At 46.4% G+C, this 25,476-nt stretch overlaps 1 protein-coding gene across 4 annotated transcripts in view; it reads left to right on the top strand.

Annotated features, from left to right (window-relative positions):
- The first annotated feature begins 736 nt into the window (after window positions 1–736).
- Window positions 737–25,476, top strand: part of TF (transferrin) — a 642,048-nt gene continuing 617,308 nt past the window's right edge. For all 4 annotated transcript variants that reach the window (XM_030215724.1, XM_030215726.1, XM_030215725.1 and 1 more), the window contains exon 1: window positions 737–938. In XM_030215724.1, coding sequence (XP_030071584.1) covers window positions 752–938 — 187 coding nt within the window. In that variant the 5' untranslated portion in view covers window positions 737–751. The remainder of the gene's footprint in view (window positions 939–25,476) is intronic.

Here is a 25,476-nt window from a genome sequence, read left to right on the forward strand (position 1 = left end):
GCAGGTGGGACTCTGGTCTGGGGTGCAGTCCCAAGCTGGCTTGCCCGCTTCACGCAAGGGACGAGAACACTCACGGCTGGCAGACCAATCACCTCGCTGGTTATACATGGCAGGTGGGACTATGGTCTGGGGCGCAGTCCCAAGCGGGCGGATGCACGGCCACGCTAAGGGCGGAGTCAAGGCTGGCCGTCGCGTGGGCGGAGATGCTGGCTCTCTAGCTGGATAAGCATGGCGGAGGGCTGGAGCATCTGCAATGTCCAACCCAAGGCTCGGGTGCTTCCTAGGGGCAGTTTAATGTGTTGTCAATAAAGCTGTGGCCATTTATTCCCAAAATCTGTCTCATGCCTGTTTTGTGTGTGCTTGAGGGGAAAAGCGAGGGAGGGGGCGCGAGAGTGTGCAGCCTGCCTATGTTAATAGCACATAAGTTAGAAGAGTGGGTCAGTTCAATCTTAGGTAGGAGCACCTCTCAGAAGCTAAAACTTTCCAGTCTAGAATGGGGAAATCAGGAAAATCAGCTCTTCCCTCTGATACAGGGTGGGAATCTCCGAAACTAAGCTTTGCTCTTTCCTGTCTCCCCCCCCCCCCCCCCCCCACACACACACACTCACACTTTCTCACACTCTATGACATGCCCATAGTTGTGCCAGAACTTCAAAAATTCATCCTGTTAAATGACCTGGTCTAAGGGAGGAGAGATGAGAAGGGATAGGAAGAGAAACTATTGGGTAATCCATAGAACAAACATCTACAGATGAATGTTTCTGATTACTCAGCTAGTCTGTGCCCTTATATAAGACAGGAGAGCAGTTCAACACCACCACAGAACTCAGAGGGACAAGTTCCTGAGCAGAGACCAGCTGTGGCCTTCAGCATCAGCCCCCAGAAAGTGGGAACAATGAGGTTTGTTCTCTACACCGTGCTGTCCTTTGCGCTGCTGGGTGAGTGACTGACTCTAAAGACTTGGGCTTTCTGATGCATTGCAAGCCATAAATCCTACTTCCCCTGTCTGCCTTCTGATCATCCATTAATCCCGCCCTCACACCCTTAACCTCTCTCGACTATATTGGAATGCATTTTATAATTCACTTTTTTCTTGTGATTTTTTTTCTCATTCTGTTCTGACCTAATGAAGGGGTGTGCACTTCCGAAAGCTAGTCAAAAAATGTATTGTTAGTCCGATAAAAGTTTTTCATCTTCTTTCTTTTTTGTTGTTGTTAACCTTTATTACTGCATATTGAAGTGGACTAACAAGGCACTACATTACTGACTCTCAGCAGGGCTGCTGAGAGACAGAGCCAGGCCTGGAGCAGGGCCACTGCTGCCCCCCCTCCCACTCAGGCCACCACCCCTGCCCCTTACCTTCCTGCATCTGCTCCTCCCTCAGTCTGTCACTCTCCTGCTTCTGTGTGCTTGGACCTGGGTTACTGCGTTAACACAATCACTTGGATTCTGACACATAGGAGCAGGAGAGAGACAGAACCTTCTGGTGCCTGGTCCAGGAATTTTGGCCCCTGCCCCCCCCCCCCCCCCCCCCTTGGTGGCCCTGCTCTCAAGAGGCTTTAAATGGGGAGGTGACTTTTACTAAACAGCAATAACATTTGCAGTTACCACAGCTTAAACAGGATTTTACTGTGGAATAGCTGCAAATGTAACGTACCTCCTACTGGGGGCATTCCCACTATTTTTTATTGCAGTCATGTATTTAGCATTCAGATTAATGCACAGTACTTGCTCCCAGTTAAAGCAGAAGCACTTAGCACCCCCTAAATAGGAGACAGTAAGTGGTGGCGCATTAACTCTGCATTAGGCAGTTAGCAATCAGTAAGTGAAGTGTGTTAACTGCCAGGCTCCTTTCATACCCACTCTTCACCCATGCCATGCCTAGACACACAAAAAAAACAATTAACATCCAGTTTACTGTGCACTAACTGCAAAAGAACTACAAAGCTCCTTAACGCAGCTCTGCACTAGCAGTTAATGCAGCATAAACTGCTTAATACAGTTTAGTAAAAGGGTCCCTAAGATATTTGGTGAAAATTAAAGCACTTTATTTTTTTTGTTGGGGGGGAGGGGGTATTTAACTTCTGCATGTTCAGTATAAAGCTAATCAAGAAATGTATTAAGTTATGTCCAATAAAAAAGGTATCATCTTATTTTCTTTTCCATGTTTTATTTTGTTTGATTTCTATTGATTACTATATGCAAAAATCTAGTAATTTATTTAGCGCTGTGCAATTGGAAGACGATGCATAGTAAGCCAGCATACGTACAAAAAAAATGTAAATAGATATATACAAGAACAGGCTATTCTAGAGAGTATTTTTCAGTGTACCCACTGGCTGTAGGACTACCACCCATTTACTCAGAATGTGGGATAAACTGAATAAATGTGTTCACTTATTTCTGAAAGGTAGTTTTCAGCTAAAATATCTTTCATGGTACAGCTTTATTTAAAAAGCTGTATGTTTTCTGCCTGAAGATTCTAATCTAGAGAAAGTGAATGACAAACATTAAGCAACAGCAGTTACAGAAAATGAACTCATTTAATCATTTTTTAAATTTCAGCAGACTTCACTTTCCTATAAACTAGTTTTGAAGAAAGGCAATTCATTTCCCAGGTAGTCTAGTGGCCCCCCTCCCTCCCTCCCTGGACCCAAACTCCTTTCCTCAAACAAAAAATAATAAATCCCTGGTGTCTAGTGGCACCCTCCCACTGCCGATCCCTCCCACAGCCCTCCTGATGTACCTTACAGGAGAGACAGGAGCGATGCCGATTCGCTTCTGCCCCCAGTGCCACCATCTTGAAAAATGGCAGTACCCTGCCCTGCGTGGTTTCTTCACTTAACGGTGGGGTTCCTCGAGGTTCTATTCTTTCTCCCTTACTGTTTAATATTTTTCTTAGCCCTTTGGTTCTTCTCCTTCAGGATCTTATTATCAAATTTTTCTTTTATGCAGTTGACATTCTCTTAATTTTCCCAGTTACTCCTCATAACCCAAATCTTACCCCTCTACAATCCTGTTTGGCTGCACTATCTTCCTGGCTTTCTACTCATAAAATGTCTTGAATCCTGAAAAAAACACAGCCTGTTGGATCACTGGATTATTATCTCTTCCCAAGATACCTCTATCATTTCTCAATGTCACGATTACACCCATTTCATCTTTTCGGTACTGTTTATTTTCTTAGAATCTGCCTTTGCTAATCAGGCAGCGGAAGCAGTGGCCCGTCTCATCTCTCTGGGCAAAGTTACATATGCCCTCCAAATATCTAGCTTTCCCTACCTTGAATTCTGCTCATGGCAGTTCGGTACAGATTCAGCCGTAGCTAAGTCTGTAATTAAAGAGGAACCCAGTTTTAATTAGTTAAAGAGATATAGTTTATTAGTATTAATTATCATTGATACATTACCCAATAATGAGGATACCAGCAATTCAGTCAATCATACAGTGGAACAGAATCACACGATACACCAGCTCTCGGTGGTGCTCTGTCTCTCTCCTTCATCAGCATCTGCATCTGCTTCTGCCTCTGCGTCTTACACCTCTCGGGGTGCTTCCTTTATACTGTCTCAACCCAATGGATTCCAATGGGATCCAGCTTTGTCAGCAGAACTTGCTATCCCTTATCAGTTGATAAGGAACCGATAAGGGTGACTTCATTAGGTCCCAGGTTCTAACTATACACAAAAGGGGTTCAGAGCACAGCTGGCGAGATGACTTCATCGGTCACTCTGCTCTTCTCAGCTCCCCCCTCCCTCTGAGTACTCTCTAACTACGTACATCTACCCCTTTATCTACTTTCATTAGCCCAAAACATCTTTCATGACTCTTCACCGATGCCAGTCCCAGGCATGTTTATAAAAGCAAAGGACCCCCTCCCGTGCCAGCTCCCTGAGAACTCAGTTCAGCTTGTGCTGCAGATAAATGTATTTTGCATCAGAGATGACTTTGGATTTTTAAGAGAAGCCTAGCTCTTATTATGAGCCATTTGCTTGTAGAGGCCTAGCTCTTTAGCCTGAGCCATTGATCTGTATTTTACTGAGAGCAAGGGCGGCCATATATATACATTTCCCCTCTTGCCGGACCTCTAAAAAGGGCCGGCACACCTGACTATGGGTGTGGCCATCTTTTCCAGAGGGCTCATAGAGTCCTGTGTGGGGGGGAAGATATATATATCTGAAGTGAGAGGGATGCTCTGTCAAGACATGGGACTGAGGCCGTAGTGAAAGTCAAGCTTCCAGTACATAGATATATACTACGTAAAACTTCTATGCTGTGTCCCTCTTAAGGTAAACCACCCAGAAAAAACCTAACTATGTATTCAACAGCTACTCTTTTGGAACAGGTAAAACCTGGGAATATGAGAACTCACATAAGCCTAGGTATCATACAAAGGAATCAATGAGGTTGAGTGTATGACTGCAACAAGCTAAGATTATTACTACAACAGTAAGTCAGTAGTCATGTTCTGAGTGTTCAAGTATTGCTCAAATTGGAAATAACAAGGCAACTATATTTCATTTAACATTCCTAGGAGTGTAAATATCTTATATAAAAGAAATCTATTGACATTAATGACTATTGCAAATTCATGAGTCTTATAATGATGAATATTGCAAATGACTTAACCGTAATAGGCCAAAAATATATACGAAGGCCATGTTAACCACTAATGGTTTGAAAAGTACATAGAAGCATATGATCCTTCTTCTGTTCCAGCAACAAGCTCAATATCAGTGGTAAAGCGTTCATACAGGACATAATGACCTGCAGGTTCTCTCTTGCTTATAGCAGCGGTAACTACACGTAGTACTAATTCTCTAAGGCATGGGATAATACAACATCCTACAACTATGAAAATAGCAATGCAAACAGCAATAGCAATTGCAGCTGAAACAAAAATATTCTTCCATTTTCCAAAAGTTTTATCCAGCCAACCTGTCCAAGAGGTGTCAATACCAGAGTTGTGAGCCAGAGCTCTGGAGATTGACCCATCTGGAGCAGTGTTGTTGGGGATAAAAGTACAACATTGAGTACCTAGTTTAACACACACACCACCATCCGATGCTGTCATCATGTCAAGAATCATTCGGTTTTCCATTGCCATTCTACTGGTGGCATCTAATTGTGCTGCTATTCCTTGAATAGCATCTCTGGAGTAATTAACAAATCTTTGTTGATTGTAATAGATGTAATTAATCCAATCTACGTTTTTGTTAATTGTAGCCCAAGGAAAGACGAATGACTCAAATCCTGAGGCAATTTGATTACGGGCCTTGAATTCATCAGGTACCCCTCTAGGGACTCCTATTGAATCTATATAGACATGATAATCAAATGAGCCTGGTACAGAGGCCTGTCTCTTAGATCGGTGGGAGGAAGGTGAATGGGGTGAACTTAGGGAGGCGATCGTTAGTGGAATTACCAATTTAACAAGGGCACAAGTTCCTTTCCAACTTCTGTGTAGGGTGTGATAAAGAGCATTGGTTCCACAATACCACCATACATCAGCACGGGCTTGAGAAAAGGCAGTAAAATTTACCTGTTCAATACTGTAATGAATAGATCTACAGGAAGTCAAATTACCTACAAATCTGGAATTTTGAGTTGGGTACCTGGCCAGAAAAGTCTGGAACATGGTAGTGGGACCGGGCCTTATGAATACAGGAGGAACTCTGTGTCGTAGGGGCAATGCAGGATAGCTCTCTCCTAGAGCTTGACAAGACTGATTAATAGGCTCTAACACCTGGAGTAAGTGTAACATGCACAGGAAACTCTCTGGATGGTTGGAGAGGTCAAATGGGAAGGGAACTGCTAAGGGATCTGCACGGGCATGGGCACAGAACAACCCAATCTTTAGCAGTTTCAATTCTGCGAACCTGGTATGGAATCTTTATTGCAGGGGCTAAGGTTGGCATTAATGGATTCTTCTCTACCCAGGGGGTGAGATCATGCAGTGGGAACTACCTCCCTAAAGCAGGAGGAGAAAAGAGCCCAAATATGAACAGTGGAAAGGAGAGGGAATTCAGTAGCAATCCCCTAGGCCGTAATTTCTGTACTGGAGGAACTCATGGAGTTTCTCAAATACATAAATTATCAGACCAAGCAGCAAAATTATAAGAACAATAAGAACAGTAATTTCGAGTGCAAGTTTAGGTGTGCAAAATTGAAAGTCCTGTGGTGTGTTGCTTGGAGGTTCAGGAAAACCGGGTGGGCTTGCGTCACACTGTTCCGGTGGGAGAATGGCAGGTGCAGACTCAGCAATGAGTTCAACAGTGGACAGATCAACAAGGGTGGAGTCCGGGGGATGGACAATATTCCGTACAGGGACAGGTGGTACGTCCTGGCAGGTATTGTCTGTGAGGGTTAGAAGCTCGGTCATAGGACAGGATTTTTCAGTCCAGTGGCTCTAAATGTTGGTGGCAAAGGGTAGAGGAAGGGACGGCAGCGGGGGATAGGGGAGGGGTAGAGGAGGGAGAGGAAGAGAGGGCAGCGGGGGATAGGGGAGGGGTAGAGGAGGGAGAGGAAGGGAGGGCAGCGGGAGATAGGGGAGGGGTAGAGGAGGGAGAGGAAGGGAGGGCTACGGGGGATAGGGGAGGGATAGAGGGAGAGGAAGGGAGGGCAGCGGGGGATAGGGGAGGGGTAGAGGAGGGAGGGGAAGGCATTGCAGTGGGGGATAGGGGAGGGGTAGAGGGAGAGGAAGGGAGGGCAGGGGGGATAGGGGAGGGGTAGAGGAGGGAGAGGAAGGGAGGGGTGTGGGCGGAGGTGTGTCAAGGGAAATGGGGAAGGCATCCGGGACATGCAGCGGCAGAGTGAGGTCAGGGGCCGGTGAAACCGGACATGACGTCACCTGGCATGCCAGGTCATCAGCGAGATTGTTGCCATTGATTGCAAAAGAGAAGGTGGTCTCTTGGTGAGCCTTAATCCATGTAATAGCTGTGCGCAGGCCTTTCTCATGGCGGGCCTGTAGGGCCTCAAATAATGAGGTCCAAAGTGGTAAATGGCTTAAAGGCTGACCAGTAGAGGAAACCATACCCCTCTTGTTCCATTTACGTGCATGAGAGTGTAGAGAGGAAAAGACATAATCAGAATCTGTTACAATAGAAAGAACTGTGTTCAAAGCTTTAAACTGTAAAACATACAAAACTGCTGCAAGTTCAGCTGTCTGAGCAGTATAATTTTCAGGGAGTAAAAACTGGACAGAGTCAAGTATTTCTTCATCAGGTGTGTAATGTACAGCTGCAAAACCTGCCCTGTCATGCTGAAAGGACCCATCTGTGAACCACACTTGACCAGTCTGTAATAGCTCATAATGAATTGTAAGACAGTCAGGCAAAGGGGGCAAGTATGAAGTGCACTGGTGTGGAAAAAGGGCACTGTGGTCTGCAAGCATAAGGGTAAAGAGAGGATCAAGATGGTGAATGTCTTTCACTGTCAGTGGAAGGATGGAATGCACTACACTGAATAAAAGTACCTGATATTTCTGGAGGTGAGAAGCAGTCATGTGACTGATCTGTTTGTCATGAGAGGTGTGCAAGACGATAGGAAGATGGGGGACATAGCTGTACAGCTTCAGGATTGCAGTCGCTGCTGCAACTAATCCTTTTTTCACAGAGAGCAAAAGCTCTTTCTACAGAGGAAAAAGAGCCTGAGAGGTACCCACACGCTATGTCTTCGTCTGCCTGAGTTATCAGTGCGCACCAGGTGTCTTCAGAGTGAACAACCCATAAATGGACATTTTGTGAGACGTCAATTATTGCTAATGGAGAACTTAGCATGACATCTTTTACTAATGACATAGATCTCCAGTTTCTGCTGTAGTGAGGTGTATAGGCTATTGTTAAGTTTTTGTTTGCCTGCTACAAATTGTAAAGGGCTGGCTACGGGCTGAATAATTCGTGATCCATAATCTACAGAAATTAACATCCAAGTATAGCTCTGAGAGCGGAAACCGTTTCAGGCATGCGCAAAGCAGATACGTGTTGCAGTGTCTCAGGGGCTAGGCCGTGTACCTGAGAGCCTATCTGATGACCAAGAAAAGTAACTCGAGACTGTGCAACCTGTAACTTCTTTCTGTTTACTTTGTAACCCTTCGTAGCTAAGAATGCCAGAAAGTCACAAGTAACCTGCAAACAGGTATCAAAGGTGGGGCAGGTAATCAGCATGCCATCGACATATTGAATGATGGAAGTGTGGGGTGGCAGGACATATCCGTGATCTTTAAATTCATGAATATGTGCAGCCAGTGTCTGAGAGAATATAGTGGGACTGTCAATAAAACCCTGTGGAAGGCGTGTCCATTGGTAGGTGGTGTTATCAAATTGAAAAGCAGTGAGAGGACGGCTTTGTGGGTTAAGTTTAATAGAGAAAAAGGCATTGGACAAATCAATGGTGGAGTGGTATTTCTGAAGGGTAATGCTATTTAAGAGAGTGGTGGGGTTTTCCACGTTTGGAAAGATGGGGGTGGTCACCTCATTTAGCGCGCATAAGTCTTGCACAATGCGCCACTGGCCTGGCTCTTTCTTCTTAACTGGGAACAATGGGGTGTTGAAGGGGGAGTGACATTTCTCAATTATGCCTTGCTGTAATAAGGACTGAATGTGTGCTTGAGCACCCTGAACAACTTCCAGTTTCAGGGGGTACTGAGGAATTTGGGGACCCTTGCAACCGGGCAAGAGTTGAATAAGGTGAGAGCGATTGAGCACTTCACCATAGGGTGAGGAGGGAGACGCCCAGAGATAATCAGGTAACCTGTCAAGGGCAGCAGTGATCTGCTGATCCACATAGGAAGTCACTGTCATTAAAAGAGACTTACGGTCCAAGCGACCAGACAAATCAAAATTAATCTGAAACTTGAAAAGAGTTAACAAGTCTCTGCCTAACAAATTGACAGGACAAACAGGTGCATACAGCAGTGATGCAGATAAAAGTTGATCTGCAAACTGGACAGGTAAGGGTTCAAGAATGGGAGTGTCCGTGGGAACCCCATTAAAACCTGTAGTGGTAAGATTTTCATGGGAGAATTTCAAATGCTTTTTCAGCTTCTGAGGGACATGGGCCAGCACAGAGCGAAAAGCTCCTGTGTCAATGAGAAATGAAACAGGGATATTGCAGATCAGCAACGTGATCATGGGGTCTTCATAACCTGCCTCAGTGCGGACCACGCCTAGTCACTGAGGACGGAGGCTATCAGGGTTCCACCTAGGGAAGGATTGCCGTTCAGGTGAATTATTGCGCAGGGCATGTCTATCAAAGGATCGTGAATCCTGGCGACACTCAGCTGCGAAATGGCCTAAGCCATGACAGCGCCAGCATTCAATATTTGCTCGGAAATTGGGGCTAGGCTGGTTAGTGCCCACCAGGGGTCGCATGTCACGATGTGGTGGACCTCTGTGCTGTGGTCTACTACGAGACATGGGGTAGCCATTTCTGGTATCATTTGGGTAGGACCTAGGGTTGGGACCGCTGGCATTATTGTAATAAGTACCAGAGTACATGGTGAAGTGGGGTGAGGGTGGAGGGTCATGCTTCGCACAAAAAGGAGAGTCTTTACAATCTGGAGGGCAGTGGGTAAAAGGGGTTTGAATCTCTGGACTGGAACTGGAACTGCTGGATGGGGTACCGTAACGGATGGAAGACAAATCGGGTGAGCAGTCACTAGGAGTTGAGGGGAAAAAGGGTGAGGACATGGAGGAACTTGAACTGGAACGAGATCTGGAGGAGGAACCAGAGGAGGATGAAGGAGTGGTCAGTTGAGACCGTTCATCCTTCAGTTTGGCTATCTTAAGGGTCAAAAGATGGGTACGCATGGCTTGTTCCTTACGTAGCTCATTCTGTGAATTTTTAAGTAGGACTCTGCAATGGTGCAATATATGGTCCTTCATCTCAGGCCATGGCTTATGGGATAGGCCAACGGTACTATCAAGACCCTCTCTAACTTTAGGAGGAAGGGTCTCCTTGAGGAGATGATAAAAGACAGGTAGAGCATTTGTAGCGTCAAACCTCTGTTCAGTCTCCTCTCGGTATAGCTGTTGCATCCGCAACAGGAAGGTTTCAATTGGTTCTGTGTCTGGAACCCAGCGTTGGGAGGTAAGGATGGAGAAGTCCTTATGGGCGGGGAAGGCAGTGCATATGGCAGCCATTAATTTGTCTTCAATTAATGAGAAAGGATTACCATCAAAGGTAGTGGAGGCCATGATTTCAGCATAGCCTGCCTGTGTAAACAGGTCACCCACATTGGCGTGGGGGGTGCGACCTAAGAGCGCTTTGATATCGCCAACAGCGAATGAGGTTCCAAGTGTGATTTCTCGGAATTGGCGAATCCATCACCCACCTCCATTGGTAATGTCTGGGAGTTGCTGAACCAAGGTATTCAGGTCAGCAGCGGAGTAAGGAGTATACTCCGTGTGAGGTTTCCCACCAGACATTTTGTTAAGGAGCGGCAAGACTTTGGCAGGGGGTGTACGGGTGGAAGGGGTGAGTACAGCAAGGCTGTAGTCAGTACCATCGGGTAACTTGTATCCCAAAGGTTGTTTGGATCGGGTATTGTCTGCAATATTAGGAGGATAGCTGTTCACATAAACCGGGTGGTAATGTCGGGCAATCACAGCATCTATGCGGTCATTAATAGTATGGTCCTGCAGAAGCAGAGTGGAGGATGCAGAGTCACTGTCCAAGGTGGACAATGCTACGGGCGAGGTACTGGAAGACAGCAACTCAGTCGGGAGCTGTTGGGTAGTAGAACTCACTAGTGGAGCCTCGTGTGGCAAAAGTGAGGGCATGGTATCAGCTGGTGAATGCTGTACCAATAGAGAGTGGCCCGCCAAAGGGGGCGTTAGGCCAGATGCTAGAGGCTGTGCAGACATGGGCACAACCTGTGGATCAGCCACGGGGGAGTGATCAATTAGCCTACACTTCAGAGGAGGCAGATTATCTGCAACCGAAGCTGTCACCGGACTTAAGGGGACCGATTGGGGACGCGGGGGACAGTCCAAAGGAATCTTGGGGCGTGCACCCAAGAGTGGCCATTCAGCAGCACCTGTGTGAGCGGTGGCCATGGGGGGTGAAGTCGATGGCAAGGCAGTGTACTCAGTGAGGGTGGTGCCATCATGGGCATGCAAGGAGTATGCCAGTGAAAGGGGTGGAGGGACAGGGGATTGGGAAGATGGGAGAGTCACACCACTGACCGTAGCAGCAGTAAGGTGTGGTGACTGGGCTGAAGTCACAGCTTGTCCAGCCAAGACAGCTTGAGGGAGGCCAGTGGTGACATAGGGTGGGGCAGGAATAATAGGATCGGGAACAACAGGTTCCCTATCTGGAGTCTGAGGGACTTGAACAGGGTGGGAAGGGGTGGCAAGCCCTGGTAACAGCAAATCTCCAACGGCCAGATCTATGCGATCAAACAGGGCCATAGGATTATTTGGAATTGCACCGGCAGCGGGTGCTTGCCATGGAAGGATGGGAAGTCCCTGGTAAGGGGACAAGTTAGAGGCTGCAGCATCGAGCAGTAGTGCAGGGAGAGGAGAACGGGAGGCAGGATTAGGGACAGCAGGTATAACCATGCTGGTGATACCAGACCTACGTCGGGGTATTGGTACAGGTTCGGGGAGACTAGGGGGGATGGGAACAGGCATAACAGCACCTGTGATAGCAGGTGGAGGGAGAGTGGGGATAGCAGCACCAAGGGCCACAGTGGGTGGCACCTGGAAATGTGGGTGGAGAGATGGCTGGCATGACAGCACTTGGAAGTATAGCTTGGGGGGGGGAGCGGGGTAGCAACACCCAAAACTGGAGAGGGGATGTTAGGGACAGCAGCACCTGGAACAATAGGTGCAGGAATGGCAGAGGCAGCAACGCCTGGAGCCATAAGTTGGGGGATGGCAGGGGTAACAGTACCAGGGACAACAGGAACCACAGGTCCTGGATTAGCAAGCGTGACTACACCTGGAACAGTCGGGGTGACAACACCTGAAACAACAGGGGGAAGGATGGCAGAGGTGGGAACACCTGAAACAACAGGTGGAGGAATGGCAGGGATGCTAGGAGTTGGAACAGAGGATGTAGGAATGGCAGAGGTGGCAACACCTGGAATAACAGGTGGAGGGCTAGCAGGGGCAACCACACCTGGCAAAACAGGTGGAGGTATGGTAGGGTTGACGGTGGCTGGAACAACAGGTCCTAGACCGGGAAGGACAGGAGCCGGGACAGGCGACAGATCTACCGTACCGGAGATCTGGACCATGGTGGGCTGGTTTAATGTGACGGGCTGGGAAGGAAGGATTGGAGCAGGTGTGGGATTCAGGATATGGGGGGGTATGGGCGTATAGCCAACGGCTACGCCGTAGGTTAAAAGTTTTCTCAGAAAAGCCTGGCTCATATGGGGGTGGAGTCCCCTCATATGAAGGGAGAGCTGTGGGTGCAGTGGCATCCACAGGTGGATGTGCTGGGGTTTGGGCAGAGAGCAGAGGGCTGGTCTTGCCTTCTTGTTCCCCAATAAGGATAAATTTATTTATGGCATTGAGATATTTATCTCTGGACTTCCCTGTTTTACGGGAGTCATTATAGGCAATTAAGGCACGCAATTTAGTAGGTTCAAAGGAACCAGTGGCAGGCCAATCAAGGGTCTTATCATTGGCATTCCACACTTTAAACCATTTCTCACAAATGCGGGTAAGAGTTTTCTTTTCATTGGGAAAGAACTTCAGGACTGTGTCTAAGGGTGAGGACATGACAGAAAGGTGTGAGGCCCAAAAGGTACCACAAATTATGTGATGCAACTATGTGTAGGGCTATATGATAGTGTGGCAACAGTACAAATAGTACAACAGAACTGGCACTATGTCTAAATGTGTTTCAGCAATCAATCACAATACAAATGGAAGTAAATGGTATACTTATCTGTCTTCAGAGCTGTCAGTTCTCCAAGGAGACTTCACAAAAGAGGGCTATTCAGATACCCCACATTCACCCAAGGAGGCCTGTGAATACGTTCAAGTAAGAAGAAAGGGTTGCCTAGGGCAATTCCATAAAGGTACAATTTTAGCTGAACCGGACAAAAATAAAAAAGAAAATTGCAATGTGCACTCAAACAAAAAAATTCTCAATATGTGTTTGTAATAGTCAAGGTACTTAGCAAAACCCCGCGGTCTAAACCCGGCCCATCAATTAGTGCGTCCACTTATTGAGAGTACACTCAGGATACATCACAAGACACTTAAGACAGAGTGGCTAAATTTACCTGCATTACAAAAAAGCCGCGGTTCACCTTGAACCGGAAGAAAAAACCTTCAACCTCGGTCAGGAGATCGGACAAAAAAAACCCCTCAGTTACTCTGAACTGGACCCTCAGCCGCTCTGGACTGGAAAAACTCTCGGTCACCCTAGACCGGAAAAAAAGAACACTCAGTTCCACACCTAAAACCGGAATAACCCTCAGTCAATTTAGACTGGAATACAAAAATATCCCTCAGTATTAAACTGGAACTCTTGGTCACCTTGACCAATATAAAACCCCTCGGCCAACTGTAGACCGGTGAACATAAAAAAACCTATTAAAAAAAAAAAACGTAATGGTCAGCTAAAATTATAGTACCTGAATGAGGGCAACCCCAAAAAAAAAAAACTACCTATGGGTATTCACCAAGGGACATAGGGTCCAAACAGCTCTCTGTAATAAAGAGAGACCTCAAGAGAAACCCACAGCTCTGTAAGAAGACAGTAAAAAGTGTGTTTGAAATCAGCGTGTCTATCCTGCTTCAGTGAGTGTCTTTAGACAGCACAAGCAGGGCTGAATTGGTAAACAATGTATGGTTGGCCACTGGCCCAGAAACAAGACAAAGAAAATGTACTGTGCAATGGCCAGTCTCAAAAAATTGTCCTGCACAAGGCCTAAAACCCTCAAAAGTACCTTGGTAGAGGTTAGAAGGTGCTTCTTACTCCCTTTATTAGTACTGGGGAAAGCGCAGCAACCCACACAGACTATAATAAGTCCGGAACCTCTACAAAGGGTGGGACAGTGTCCAGTAATTGGCACTGGCTAACTAAAAAAATTAACCCAGCTAAAGGTGGTAATTAGGGACTGCAGCCAGGGGAAGGCTGTTTGTGTATCAGAAAGTGCTGCCGAAGGAGGCAGACTGAAAATCTAGAGATAGGGAATCATAAATCTCATCGGCGTTAAGGGAAGGACCCTTGCATAAGTCCACCGTCGAGAATATGTTGAAAAAAAAAAAGTTGTACCAGTTCCGAGAGATAAACTGGAGTTTAAAGGTGTGAAAAAGATAAGAGAGGGAGTTAGTTAGATGGATTTAGGAGCAATACAGTTGACAGAGGATAGACAGCGAGAGGTTAAAAAGAATGCCTGTGTAAATGACTGTTTTAACTTAAACCACCACAGCATAGAACAGGGACAAAAAAATGAATGGAAAAGGGAAAAAATCACTTTCTGAGCTTTTAAAAGTGAACTGTAGAGCCTCCTCTGCCGAAGCAGTGCTGGACTGATAAGGCAGCTAAAGTGGGCAAGCTTCCCAGATTCTCATGTCCTTGAGATAGTGAACTACAGCACTTGTTAGGGAAAACTTTTAAAAGCTACAGAAAGAAATGGCAGTTTTGAGAGCCTGGATAAGGATATTAAAAAATGTAAGAAAAAGGGTTTAGAACGTACAGCTCTTCGGGCAATTTTAAATAAATTTACAAAGGCAGATTCGAAGCCCAAGAGGGAGTAACCATCCTCTGGCTACCAATATGTTTATTTTCTTAGAATCTGCCTTTGCTAATCAGGCAGCGGAAGCAGTGGCCCGTCTCATCTCTCTGGGCAAAGTTACATATGCCCTCCAAATATCTAGCTTTCCCTACCTTGAATCTGCTCATGGCAGTTCGGTACAGATTCAGCCGTAGCTAAGTCTGTAATTAAAGAGGAACCCAGTTTTAATTAGTTAAAGAGATATAGTTTATTAGTATTAATTATCATTGATACATTACCCAATAATGAGGATACCAGCAATTCAGTCAATCATACAGTGGAACAGAATCACACGATACACCAGCTCTCGGTGGTGCTCTGTCTCTCTCCTCCATCAGCATCTGCGTCTGCATCTGCTTCTGCCTCTGCATCTGCCCCTGCCTCTGCATCTTACACCTCTCGGGGTGCTTCCTTTATACTGTCTCAACCCAATGGATTCCAATGGGATCCAGCTTTGTCAGCAGAACTTGCTATCCCTTATCAGTTGATAAGGAACCGGTAAGGGTGACTTCATTAGGTCCCAGGTTCTAACTACAGGGCCGTGCCAACACGGTAAGCGAGGTAAGCATGGCAGGGGGGCGCCTCCCTCTGGGGGGCGCCGCTGCACCATGCTCACCTCGCTCGCCCTCCCTCTCCCATTGTTCAACTACTGCCCGCCCTCTTCTCCTCCCCCCCCAACATACCTTTTCTTTTTTTTTCCTTTTAAATTTACCTCCGTGGCGGTCCAGCAGCGCAGCGTCAGTGAAGGAGGCGGCGCTCCCGACGTCTCTAGCCTTCCCTTCGCTGTGTTCCGCCTTCTTCTGACGTCACACTATGAGGGGCATAATCGAAAGGGGTGCCCAATTTTCCTGAGGACGTCCTCGCAGGACGTCCTGGCGAAGGGGCGAGCAAACCCGTATTATCGAAACAAGATGGGCATCCATCTTTCGTTTCGATAATACGGTTGGGGACGTCCAAATCTTGACATTTAGGTTGTCCCTAGAGATGGTCGTCCTTAGACTTGGTTGTTTCTGATTTTCAGCTATAATGGAAACTAAGGACGCCTATCTCAGAAAAGACCAAATGCAAGCCCTTTGGTCATGGGAGGAGCCAGCATTTGTAGTGCACTGGTCCCCCTGATATGCCAGGACACCAACCGGGCACCCTAAGGGACACTGCAGTGGACTTCAGAAAAAGCTCCCAGGTACATAGCTCCCTTCCCTTGTGTGCTGAGCCCCCCAACCCCAGTACCCACAACTGTACACCACTACTATAGTTCTTATTGGTGAAGGGGGGCACCTAGATGTGGTTACAGTGGGTTTGTGGTGGGTTTTGGAGGGCTCACATTTACCATCACAAGTGTAACAGGTAGGGGGGGGGCTGGGTCTGCCTGCTTGAAGTGCACTGTGTTTGCGCCTTTTCGTGCTGCGTCCCAGAGTCCAATTGAACCAGCAGTACTTGCGCAACAAATCCTCTCAACTGGTGTCTTAGAAACCTGGACAGCTGGTAAAACTTACTAAGACTAGAAACAAAAAGAAAAATAAACCAAAAGAAGTTTCTTTGGGGTTAACACAGGTTTATTCTTTATCCAAAATTAGGACAAAAAATAAGAAATAGAATAGATACAGAACAGGATAGAAAGAAGAGCATTTTACAGAAATGGAAATACAGTGAGAAAGTGATCAGGACATTCTGTCAGTCACCCTGGCTTGGGGCCAACAGAGATGTACGCTGACCAACTTTCCTGCCTTACAGAAAAAGTTTATATAGGGTTTTCTTTCTCTTACAGTAAGAGGGAGGAGAAGTTCTCTCCCCCTCTAGTTAGCATCTTGTAAATACAGTCAGGATCTCCTGTGTTTACAGTGTCAACAAAGAAATACATTGCATATGTTTGCATTTCCTTAGAAGGTGCATTTGGTCTGTTGTCCAAATGTTTTGGATCATTATATCTCTTCTATTCATCTTTACAGCTTTTCTCACAAAAGAATATATTTGTCAGAACCTTTTGGTCTAAAGTCTCAGTATTTTCCTTTACCATATATTCTTATTCTAAAGACAAGAGTTAAAACTGCTTCCTTATAAAGGTGTTAGATTTCTCTCCTGCCAGCCCAGACCCTGTGTTTTGCAAACAGGTCAGGACACAGATTCAAGGAAATACATAATAAAAGACTACTTTTACCTGGCTCCAGAGGTCTATCTCTTAAAGTGAGATCTGTGCCTTCCTTTTGTGAGATGCAATATTTGATCTATTGTTAAAGGAGTTTCTGCAGGTGTTACTCAATTTTCTGGTTACAGAAAAAGTAATCCTCTTTTGCTTTGAAGTGGCCTTATACAAAAGACATGGGAAAGACCTCTGTTGCTTGAATTCCCTGAGGCTTGTCCACACTATGGGTGAGATCCTGGGCAGTCAGATTTGCAATTCTCTGGCTAGGCGGGGGGGGGGGGGGGGGGGGGGGGGGTTAGAGTGAATGCTTCCAGCAATAACTGTTCTCATGATTCAGAAGGGGAGAGATCTTCACCCCTCCCTGACTAAAGGATGAGAAAAAATTAATTCTGTGCATGGAATACTGGAGGCCTTCTTTATGCCTCTTCCAGGCCTTCCTTGTGCTTCCTCCAACAACTGCACCCACTAAAACTGCTCCAGGGACCTGCATACTGCTGTGATGGAGCTGAGTATGACATTTGAGGCTGGCAAAAAATATTAAAACAAATTTTTTTTGAGGGTGGGAGGGGGTTAGTGACCACTGGGGGAGTAAGGGGAGGTCATCCTCGATTCCCTCCGGTGGTCACCTGGTCAGTTCAGGCACCTTTTTGTGGCTTGGTCGTAAGAAAGAAAGGACCAGGTAAAGTCGTCCAAGTGTTTGTCAGGGACGCCCTTTTTTTCCATTATGAGTCGAGGACGCCCATGTGCTAGGCACGCCTAAGTCCCGCCTTTGCTACGCCTCCGACATGCCCCCAGGAACATTGGTCGTCCCCACGATGGAAAGCGTTGGGGATGCCCAAAATCGGCTTTCCATTATACCGATTTGGGCGACCCTGTGAGGACGCCCATCTTGCGATTTGTGTCGAAAGATAGGCGTCCTTCTCTTTCAAAAATAAGCCTGATAGACTATCTGTGGACAAGAAACCTCTACATGTATATGGTTTCTCTTGGGTGGAGACTTGAAAGGTAAATATCTCTTTTTAGATCCCAATGCAATCGAAGGCATCTCTGAAGTGGAGAGATGTTTACTCTTTGATCTAGATCTTTTAAATCTTTTGCATAATCCTCTGTAGGAAATGCTCACATTACTTCTGGACTGTTTGGGTCAATTTTATGAAATCTCAGATTGGCATTTGCCAGCATTGCTTGTGTTCTCTTTAGCAAGTCAATGTCCTCTCCTGCCACAGGTAAAGATTTCAAATCATCATCTATATAAAAGTCTCTTTCAATGAAGCATCTGGCATCTGTGCCATATTCTTTCTCCCTCTTGGGCTGTCCTTCTAAGCCCGTAGGTTACTACTTCATAGAAATGATAATAGGTAGTAGTACATAAGTAATGCCACACTGGGAAAAGACCAAGGGTCCATCGAGCCCAACATTCTATCCACGACAGCGGCCAATCCAGGCCAAGGGCACCTGGCAAGCTTCCCAAATGTACAAACATTCTATACGTGTTATTCCTGGAATTGTGGATTACTTCAGGTGATGGACTGTTACCAAAGATGTGAACTCTCATTCTATATTCCACAATTTCCTGTTTGATGTCATTGCCATGGTACCACAGGAATCACAAGTAATTTCTGTAGCCTGGGTGTACCATAAAGCAGTAGAACATCTGATAGAAATCTGCTGTTATGGCGATAGGGTCCTTTTTGAAGCGAAAAGACTCCTAATAGGCTGTTAATCATACAGGCCCAGAAACCAGCACATTGTTGAGTGAGATTCCTTGAAATTGAGAACTGGAATCACACATAATCCTGAGCTGGCCTTGTTTTTGTGGGTGATACACCCTAAAGGTAGGTAAATAACAACATTCTTCTTTATCTTTTAACAGTGGAGCTGGTTCTGCATGGCCATTATCCAGCATGTTCTGCGTGAATGTTGTAAACTGCTGTTTTCTCTCTGGTTTCCTTCTCAGAGTGTTTTGCAATGAAGTGAGACGAAAAGAGCTTGCTCTCTGTTGTTAAGTAGTCGTGTTCTGGGTGTCCGGAATGGCAGCGGAGCCACCCAGCTGTTGGCCTCATCCTTGTAGAATTCCTTTTCCATGATTCTCAAGAACTCTCTGTCTTCTACTGAAAAAGCTGGTTTGTCATCATCCTTGGTGACTTGGAATACTGAGTTCTCCAGATGTTCTCCTAAATCTGGTGGAGAGGTGTCCTGACAAATGGTTGAGCCGGGATCCAGTTTTTCCCAACTGTAAACCTGTTTCATGTACAGATGGTTATGACAAGGTTTGAACAAGGTAATGTACCCATTTTGCAAGACACACATTTTGTAGACATCTACACTTGGTCTCCTCAGTCTGTTAAGGCAGGCATCACCTACTATCACCCATCCCAGGGCAAGTCGGTAGGTAAATGAGGAGTTGGGTGGACCTGCATATGACCCACAAACTCTGATCAATGTTCTCTTCCCAACAAGAGTAAGATCTTGGCAGATACTTTGCTATAGGTTAGAGATGACGATGGTGTTGTGCAACATCTGGTGTGAGAATTTCTTCTTGGTTATTTATTTTTTGTTACATGTGTACCCCACGCTTTCCCACTCATGGCAGGCTCAATGCGGCTTACATGGGGCAATGGAGGTTTAAGTGACTTGCCCAGAGTCACAAGGAGCTGCCTGTGCCTGAAGTGGGAATTGAACTCAGTTCCTCAGGACCAAAGTCCACCACCCTAACCACTAGGCCACTCCTCCACTCTGATTACATTCAATAAGAGTTGGTAGATGGATCTTGTTGCTACTATTCATCGCTTCTATTACATATCCACTTGCTCTTCTTCCTGTCCTCTTTCTCATCCCTTAATAGGTCTTCAGATGGTAGGAATAGCAATCTTCTTGGATGTCAAATAGATCAAAGAACTCTGTCCTTGTCAGGGACTGGTTATTCTGCTCATCTATAATGATATACATCTTTACTGCCCTTTCTGGTTGCTTTTTTGGATATACCTTAGCTACACATTTCATGGTGCATGCCTGCCCATTGTGGCCTCCTCTGCACACCTATGTACAGTTTAGAGTAATATTCAGTGGTGACACTTGTTTTACTATTTTCTCCCCACTGTGACTTGACTCTGAGGCTGGGGTTCCTGTAGAAGTAGGCTTACTCTTGTTATGATGTAAGACACTGACATGCTGGTCACTATTGTACTCCATACACTTGATGGCTACTTTAAAGTCTTTAGCCATGTACTTGGATGAATAGCAACATTTGTAGCAACTCCTGAACTTTTTCAACAGATCTTTACATTCTCTCAAGGGTTTCGCTCTAAAACCTCTACATTTCTGGAGAGGATGAGGTTTCTTGTGTATAGGACACTGTCTGTCTGGATCTGTAGTAGGAGAATGATCAATTGGTGGTGTTGCTGTGGGTGACACATCTGCCTTGTGTACAACTACAGGGTTCTTGGTGTTGTCGAACTTCTTGATCGGCCTTTCACTCAGGAAGTACCCTGTTGATTGCTTCAGGTACATCAAACATGAAGCTGGGATCATTTCTCCATTTTGCCAAATCTTGGATGAACATCACAAAGACTTGAAGAGAGGGAACTTCTCTTGGTTGTTGTCTTTATACTTGGCACCTACTGATGACCATTTTTCTCTTACGTCGAGTGGCAGCTTTGATATAATCTCATTTATCCCCAAGCTATATCCAAATAGTACAGATCAGGAAGGTTCGGATCAGGTTTGAGTACTTCCAGTTCCTAGAGGAGGTCTTCTAATTCTTGTAACTTGTCATTGTCTCTATTTGTCACTTTGGGTAATTCCTTATTCTTTTTAACACTCGGACGTTTTTCAGCCATAATAGAACAAAACAAACCGGCCCAGGACTAAAACTAATACATTTTGAGCTAGATCTGTTTTTATAATAAATAAGGCAGAAAAAAGGGCTCTAAATGACCAGATGACCACTGGAGGGAACGAGGAATGACCTCTCTTTACTCTCCCAGTGGTCATTAACCCCCTCCCAACCCCCCAAAAATGTGATTTAAAACATTACTTGCCAGCCTCAGATGTTATACTCAGGTCCATTAGGACAGCATGCAGGTCCATGAAGTAGTCTAGTGGTGGGTGAAGTGCATCATATCTCCCCCTACCTGTTACACTTCTGGAGGAAACTGTGAGCCCTCCAAAACTCACCAGAAACCCACTGTACCGATATATAGGTGCCCCATTCACCCATAAGGGCTATGGTAGTGGTGTACAGTTGGGGGTAGTAGGTTTTGGGGTGCTCAGCACACAAGATAAGGGAGCAATGGTGACATGTGTACCTGGGAGCATTGTATGAAGTCCACTGCAGTGTTCCCTATGGTGCCCTAGTGCTTTCCTGGGATGTCTGGGGGACCAGTCCACTAAAAATGCTGGCTCCTCCTACATCCCAATGGCTTGATTTTGTGTGTTTTGTGCTTGGATTTTTTTAAAAGGCAAAATATCCAAATCACAAAACCTTGTTCAAAACAGTATTTAAAAACCCCCCAGATGATTTTCTTGTTGAAAATGACTTTCTTTTGTATTCAGATTTTGGATGTTTTTTGCAAAACATCCTAACTCAGACTTAGATGTCATATTAAAAATGCCCTTCCACGTTACTAAGAACAAAATGAGTTATAAATGGAACCTTGCCACACCAAATAATGAGGAAATTAAATGGAACCTTAAAAATGAAGCAAAAAAATTGATACCGGATAAATGAGACAAAGGACACTTCTAAAGGATAATGCTTAACAGAAAAGCATCTGTAATACTATGAATGCAAAATATACAAAGAACAATATATGTGTATCATCTTAAAAACCACATAACTATCATTATAAATACACATGGCAATCAATGTGCACAAAACAAAACATGTCCAGAGGTTGGAGTTGACAATGAATATCATATGTAAAAGATATATGAAAGAAAATATGAAAGAAACCCATCTACCAACCTCCAAGAGGAGGTCTCCTAATTCTTGTAACTTGTCATTATCTCTGTTTGTTACCTTTAAGTAACTCCTTATTCTCTTCATTGCTGCTTGTTGGACAGCTTCTGGGCTGCCATAGTGCTGGTCAAGTTTCTTCCACTTTTCTTTCAGACTGCTTGAAGGGTCTTGCAAAAATGCATCCGGTAGTCTCTTTATACAATTAGCTGATTCTCTTTATACAATTAGCTGATTCATTTCCCACCCACTTTACCATTAGGTTTATCCAGTGCTTTTTTTGTAGGAAAAAAGGTGCCGGTACTCATTGTGGGCGGAGTCACCACATATGACTCCACCTCTATTATAGCCACACCCCTTATACCAGTCATAGCGCATATAAACAGACATCATCATTGAAAATATATTAGTATAGGAGAAAAAAATAACGTGATTTTTTTTTCATTATAAATAATTTCTGTAAACTGTTACAGCTCCAGTATACCCAGTGCAAAATAAGACAGCAGATGTAAATTCTCAAATTGTACATATTCCAGACACTAAAATGAAAATAAAATGATTTTTCCTACCTTTGTTGTCTGGTGACTTTGTTTTTCTGATCATGCCGGCTCAGTATCTGATTCTGTTGCTATCTGTCCTCTTAACTCAGTTTCCAGGGCTTCCTTTCCATTTATTTCTTTACTTTCCTCCTTTCTTCTTCATTTCTTGCCCTACATCCGTAAGTAAAAGCTGGGTCCTCCGCAGACTTGACTGTCCAGTGGATCCAGATTCTGCCTATTTTCTACATCCATGTGCAGTTTTTCTCCTCTCTTCCTTTTCCCTCATCTCATCTCCTTCCTCACTCTTTACTCGCCTCCATCCATGTCCAGCATTTCTTCTCTCCCTTCCCTCTCCTCCATCCACCCATGTCTAGCAGCCCTCCTCTCCCCTTCCCTCCATCCACCCATGTCCAGCGATCCCCCCCCCGTCCCCCCTGCCATCCACCCATGTCCAGCGACCCTACTGTCCTCCCTGCCATCCACCCATGTCCAGCAACCCACCATCCCCCTGCCATCCACCCATGTCCAGCGACCCTCCTGTCCCCCCTGCCATCCAGCCATGTCCAGCAACCCCTCCTGTCCCCCTTGCCATCCACCCATGTCCAGCGCCCCCCCGCCATCCACCCATGTCCAGCGACCCCCCTGTCTCCCCTGCCATCCACCCATGTCCAGGAACCCCCCGTCTCCCCTGCCATCCACCCATGTCCAGCGACCCTCCTGTCCCCCCTGCCATCTACCCATGTCCAGCGACCCTCCTATCGTCCCTGCCATCCACCCATGTCCAGCAACCCCCCTGTCCCCCCTGCCATCCACCAATGTCCAGCGACCCTCCTGTCCCCCATGCCCTCCCCTGCCATCCACCCATGTCCAGCAACCCCCCTGTCCCCATGCCATCCACCCATGTCGTGACCCTCCTGTCCCCCCTGCCATCCACCCATGTCCAACAACCCCCCGTCCCCCCTGCCATCCACCCATGTCCAGCGACCCCCCTGTCCCCCCTGCCATCCACCCTTGTCCAGCGATTCTCTCTTCCCACTGCCATCCACCCATGTCCAGTGACCCTCCTGTCCCCCCTGCCATCCACCCATGTCCAGCAACCCCCCCTGTCCCCCCTTCCATCCACCCATGCCCAGCAACCCCCCCCGTCCCCCTGCCATCCACCCATGTCCAGCGACCCTCCTGTCCCCCCTGCCCTCCCCTGCCATCCATCCATGTCCAGCAACCCCCCCTGTCCTCCCTGCCATCCACCCATGTCCAGCGACCCTCCTGTCCCCCCTGCCCTCCCCTGCCCTCCATCCATGTCCAGCAACCCCCTTTCGCCCCTGCCATCCACCCATGTCCAGCGACCCCCCTGTCCCCCTGCCATCCGCCTATGTCCAGCGATTCTCTCTTCCCCCTGCCATCCACCCATGTTCAGCACCCCCCCTCCTGGCAACCCCTCCCCCCCCGGCGAGTCCTGCACTTCCTCTGTCCTGCATCCGCAATCTTTCCCGGACCCCACTGCCCCTCCCATCCTGTGTTATCCCATCTCTTTCTGCCCCTTTCATCCACCCACCTTGCAGCACAATATCCTTCCCATTCCACTTTGCTTGCTCTGCGCTAATAAACAAGCATGGCAGAAGAGCGGAACCGTGGCTCTCTGCCTGCTGCTACTGCTTCCTATGCCGACCCAGAAGTTAACCTTGCACAAGAAGCAGTAGCAGCAGGCAGAGAGCCACGGTCCCGCGCTTCTGCCATGCTTGTTTATTAGCGCAGAGCAAGCAAAGTGGAACGGGAGGGATATTGTGCTACAAGGTGGGTGGATGAAAGGGGGAGAAAGAGATGGGATAAGACAGGATGGGAGGGGCAGTTGGGTCCGGGAAAGGTTGCGGATGCGGGACAGAGGAAGTGCAGGACTCGCCAGGAGGGAGGGGTCGAAAGGAGGGGGGGGGGCAAAAAAAAGGTGCCGGTACACCATACCGTTGCGTACCGGCACAAAAAAAGCACTGGGTTTATCTCTTGCACTGGAGTGAATTTCATGATTGATGTGGCATCTTTAAAGTTAGATTTCCACCTTCTATACTTTTTGTGGCAGTCATTGAGCTGGGTAAGCCCCATGTTTACCACCTTTTTGTGAGCCATGTATGTTGCAAAAATCTTCTCTTTGTGAAGTTTCTAGCACACTGACAAGAGGTGTCTGTGGCTGGCTGCGTGCTGGGGTTTGGAGTCAGGCATGAAGTATGGCTGGTCAGGTGGCTCTTGCTTCATCACAGGGTGTTTTGCTGGGTGAAACTGCTCAACTTTTCCCTGAGCCCAGTTCCTAGGTAGTGCCACAGCCTGTGGTTGAAATAAAACATTTCCCTTGGTGTGCTTTCTTGGAGCAAGAGCCAGTGCTAGTGCATCTGTATGTGTACGAGCATGTGGATCATTGTGGTGATGGTTCACCTCCGTGGCATACTTTACCTTAGGCTTGCTTCTTTTGGGTGAATTAGACTCTGGTGTAGAGGAATGTGTTTGCTCAAAATCTGATGACTCTTCTGAGTCAGACTATGGTAAAATTATATCTTACCTGATAATTTTCTTTCCATTAGTCCTTCAGATCAATCCAGAGACTTGTGGGTTATGCCCCTCCTCCAGCAGGTTAAATAGAGAGAACTCCGAAGTTTCCCTCTAGAGGGCATGTGCAGCCTTCCTAACTTCAGTATACACGATACCAAAGCAGTAGTAACAAACAAGATACAGTCTCCTGCCTCTAGAACAGCAGCATAACTTTGGAGAAAACCCCACGCTGCGAAAAAGGAACAGTATCAATAGGAAATTGAAAACTACAAAACCTAGTAACCGTTCAACGAAAACAAGAACATGAACAGAACCAACTGATTAGCTGGAATATATCTGAAATCACGAGTTCACATTACAGGGAGGGACTCTGGATTGATCTGAAGGACTAATGGAAAGAAAATTATCAGGTAAGATATAATTTTACATTCCATAGCGTCCCTTCAGATCAATCCAGAGACTTGTGGGATGTACCAAAGCAATCCTCAGCCAGGGTGGGACCGAACTACACCGGCCGCCAACACCGAAGCTCCAAAAACCACGTCTCCACGCGCTGCTACAT

This window comes from Microcaecilia unicolor, chromosome 10 (assembly GCF_901765095.1).
Source record: "Microcaecilia unicolor chromosome 10, aMicUni1.1, whole genome shotgun sequence".
Lineage (NCBI taxonomy): Eukaryota > Metazoa > Chordata > Amphibia > Gymnophiona > Siphonopidae > Microcaecilia > Microcaecilia unicolor.